The sequence below is a fragment of the Sinocyclocheilus anshuiensis genome, unplaced genomic scaffold (assembly GCF_001515605.1).
Source record: "Sinocyclocheilus anshuiensis isolate Anshui unplaced genomic scaffold, SAMN03320099.WGS_v1.1 scaffold3220, whole genome shotgun sequence".
NCBI classification, from domain to species: Eukaryota; Metazoa; Chordata; class Actinopteri; order Cypriniformes; family Cyprinidae; genus Sinocyclocheilus; species Sinocyclocheilus anshuiensis.
Genome location: NW_015548710.1, coordinates 162,791 through 165,891, shown reverse-complemented (window position 1 = coordinate 165,891; position 3,101 = coordinate 162,791). Strand labels below are relative to the sequence as shown.

The window sequence follows — 3,101 nt, the reverse complement described above, 5'->3', positions numbered from 1 at the left end:
TAAAAACACTCCGATCTTTTGTGCAGAACTACTTCCTTCCACCACGGATTCAGTGACAGTTTAACAGCTGAGCCAATCCTCCGTTACTAATTCAATAACGTCACGTTAGAACTAGTAACGAAGGAACGTTGAGTTGCTTCATTAAAAGCTTATTGTATCACTGTATTAAAAACAGTGTATTATGTAGAGGGAGGAGAGTATTATGTGAGAGAGACTGACTGAGCGAGTGCGATTACTTGCATCTGATACAGCATTCATTCTTCAGTTCAATCTCATATTCAAAACATTAGTTTGAATGTCCGCTGAGGAAAGCGATATTTTTGTCGTAATATCCCTGCTGACTCATAAAAACAGTCTCTTGTCGCCATCTAATAGCGGAATAATGTAACTAAAATCGCAAACACACACACACTAGCAGCACACACACACTAGCACACACATACACACAACATTAGAGTGCCTCTCAGTCGTGGCCTAATGGATAAGTCGGACTTGTAACCCGAAGGTCGCGGGTTCGAGTCTCAGGTCCATCAGGGATTGTCGGTGGGGGGAGTGAATATCCAGCGCTCTCTCCACCTTCAATACCATGACTGAGGTGAGACCCTTGAGCAAGGCACCGAACCCCCAACTGCTCCCCGGGTGCCGCAGCATTGGCTGCCCACTTCTCCGGGTGTGTGTTCACGGTGTGTGTGTGTGTTCACTACTGTGTGTGTGCACTTGGATGGGTTAAATGCAGAGCACAGATTCCGAGTATGGGACACCATACTTGGCCACACTTCACTTCACTCACTTTAGCCGAGGTAACAAGTACAACAAGTACATTCTCGCTTAAAAAACTCTTAAAACTACATTCCGTGACAAAAAACAGTATTATTTTTTGAAATTATAGTTAATTTGGTCGTGCGCCATATTACTCGCTGTGAGAAATACCACAAGCAGAGTGATACAAACTGTGAAACGGATGGAGTTCTGTTGACTCTCTTATTACCTAATCAGATTCGAGGACCAGATAGAACTGTATATATATATATAGACATGACATGCTGGATACTCAGTCTCTGGGTAGGTTTCAGTTTGTCTAAAGTCAATGTTGAAAGGAATTTGAGAAATATTTATTTAAAAAAGATTTTGTTTCCAAACTAAATTCAGATTTTAATGGAAGTAGACTTAAACAAACCACTTGATATTGCAAAGGCATTGCTCCTCAAGCTTTCTTAAGGCTATCTCTACTCAGATTTATCCAGAAACTGCACTTATGGAGTTATGGACCATCTTTCCTTGCTGATTCATCAGGGAATAGTTAATATATTCTTCACATAGTAAAACCAGTCTATTGTAAAATCAATACGGCATGGCTTCTACAAACAATGTGTTTAACTATGAGAGAGTCAGAGAGTTTTATAACTGAACTATGGTATAATGGAAAATTTATAAGCTCAAATCATTTTCAAGATATATATTTTTCGATCTGTGATGTACAACGGCTTTTTATCATAAGTGCAGTGTTCGGTGTGACAGAATGTAAAATGTGTGTGGTTATGCAATGATTCCTCTGTTTTTAGGTCTTTCAAGAACTCAGACTCAGGTGTCAGACAAGATGTTCTTTGTGAAGGGGGTCAAAACAGCACGAGTCACGCAACAAAGGTGTACAATTGTTTAGCACTTGCTCTACCTGTCTCTATAAACATGTAATGTAATTTGGGTGATTATTGTTCATGTCATGTGTGGCCAATCAACACCCAGGACTGTAACTATACATAAAATTATAAAGAATTTTACTATATCTTCTTTTCCCAGGGTAATTTATAAGACATTGTGGGGAAATGAGCTTAAGGACAAAAAAAGGACAGAAACGGCGCTGAAGGCCGGGGAGGACAGAGCCATTCTGTTGGGTTTGGGAATGGTGTTCAGCTCAGTCATGATGTACTTTGTGATCTGTATCACCATGGTGCGTGCTTATGCAGAAAGGTAGTGTTATATCATAACTGCTTGAATAATATTTAGCTGTGAACTAAAACAATAACTAAATCAGCATACTGGTATATACGGCTCCAATCAAAATTATTCAACCCCCTTGACTTGTAAGACACTCTGCTGCTGTAATCAAAATTTAATGAAAACAATTCAACCAAGGCATCAGTTAACTTTTATAGAAAGTTAGTTTTGTTATTGTATATGTACAAAATTATTCAACCCCTAAGAGTCACATTTTGTAGAGAATCTTTGGTAGCACTTTATTTACAGTCCTGTTCCGCGTGTACATATTATGTACTTATTATAGCAATTACAATAACTGTGTAATAACTAGGTATAACCCTGAACCTACCCCTAATCCTAACCTTAACCCATGTAGTTACCATATACTGCCCAGTACTTTCTTGGGTAAGTACACTGTTAGTACACATACTGTAAAATAAAGTGTAACTGAATAATTTATTCTTTTATTCTATTTATTTCAATAAATGTTGTCTCAAAAACATCCCAGAACTTCACAGGTCTAATCTTAAATGTATGAATAAGGCTGCCAGTTGTGTCTCTAGGCTCTTTTTTTTTTTTGGAAATCTTCTTGTAGCCATAGATGTTATAATAATAATAAAAATAATGCAATTCTCTATAGCTTTCCTGAGAGCTCTTTTGACTTGACCATATGGTACTCAAATTAAGCTCATACATGGGCTAAATGTATGTAAGTGTAACAGCTAAAGCTAATTAAGTTATAAAGTTTACAAAAACGTAATTTTGTACCCTACCATACAAATAAGTGACATATAAATGTGCTATTATAACTGTTATAAACTGTTAGGAAAAAATAAAAAGCTTTAGGATCAGAAAAGCTTACATTTATAAATTATTACAGTCTATTACAGTTATTACAGTGAGTTTGAATAATTTTGATTGCAATTGGATATCTATATCTAGTTAAGTCAACTCTAGATAACGAAGGTCCTTGACATGCAATCTGCTAACAATCACATAATTTACTACATGACACACTGGCCTCTGCTGATTCTGCAGCCAAAACATGTAAATAATCTGGTTTAGTGTACCACACACACACACACACACACACACACACACACACACACACACACACACACACA

The 3,101-nt window shown here is 37.2% G+C and overlaps 1 protein-coding gene across 1 annotated transcript in view; it reads left to right on the top strand.

Annotated features, from left to right (window-relative positions):
* LOC107656859 (calcium-activated potassium channel subunit beta-2-like) overlaps positions 1–3,101 on the top strand; it is an 18,798-nt gene that overhangs the window by 6,496 nt on the left and 9,201 nt on the right. The window contains exons 2-3 of the mRNA XM_016444808.1: positions 1,563–1,644; positions 1,798–1,968. Coding sequence (XP_016300294.1) covers positions 1,598–1,644; positions 1,798–1,968 — 218 coding nt within the window. The 5' untranslated portion in view covers positions 1,563–1,597. The remainder of the gene's footprint in view (positions 1–1,562; positions 1,645–1,797; positions 1,969–3,101) is intronic.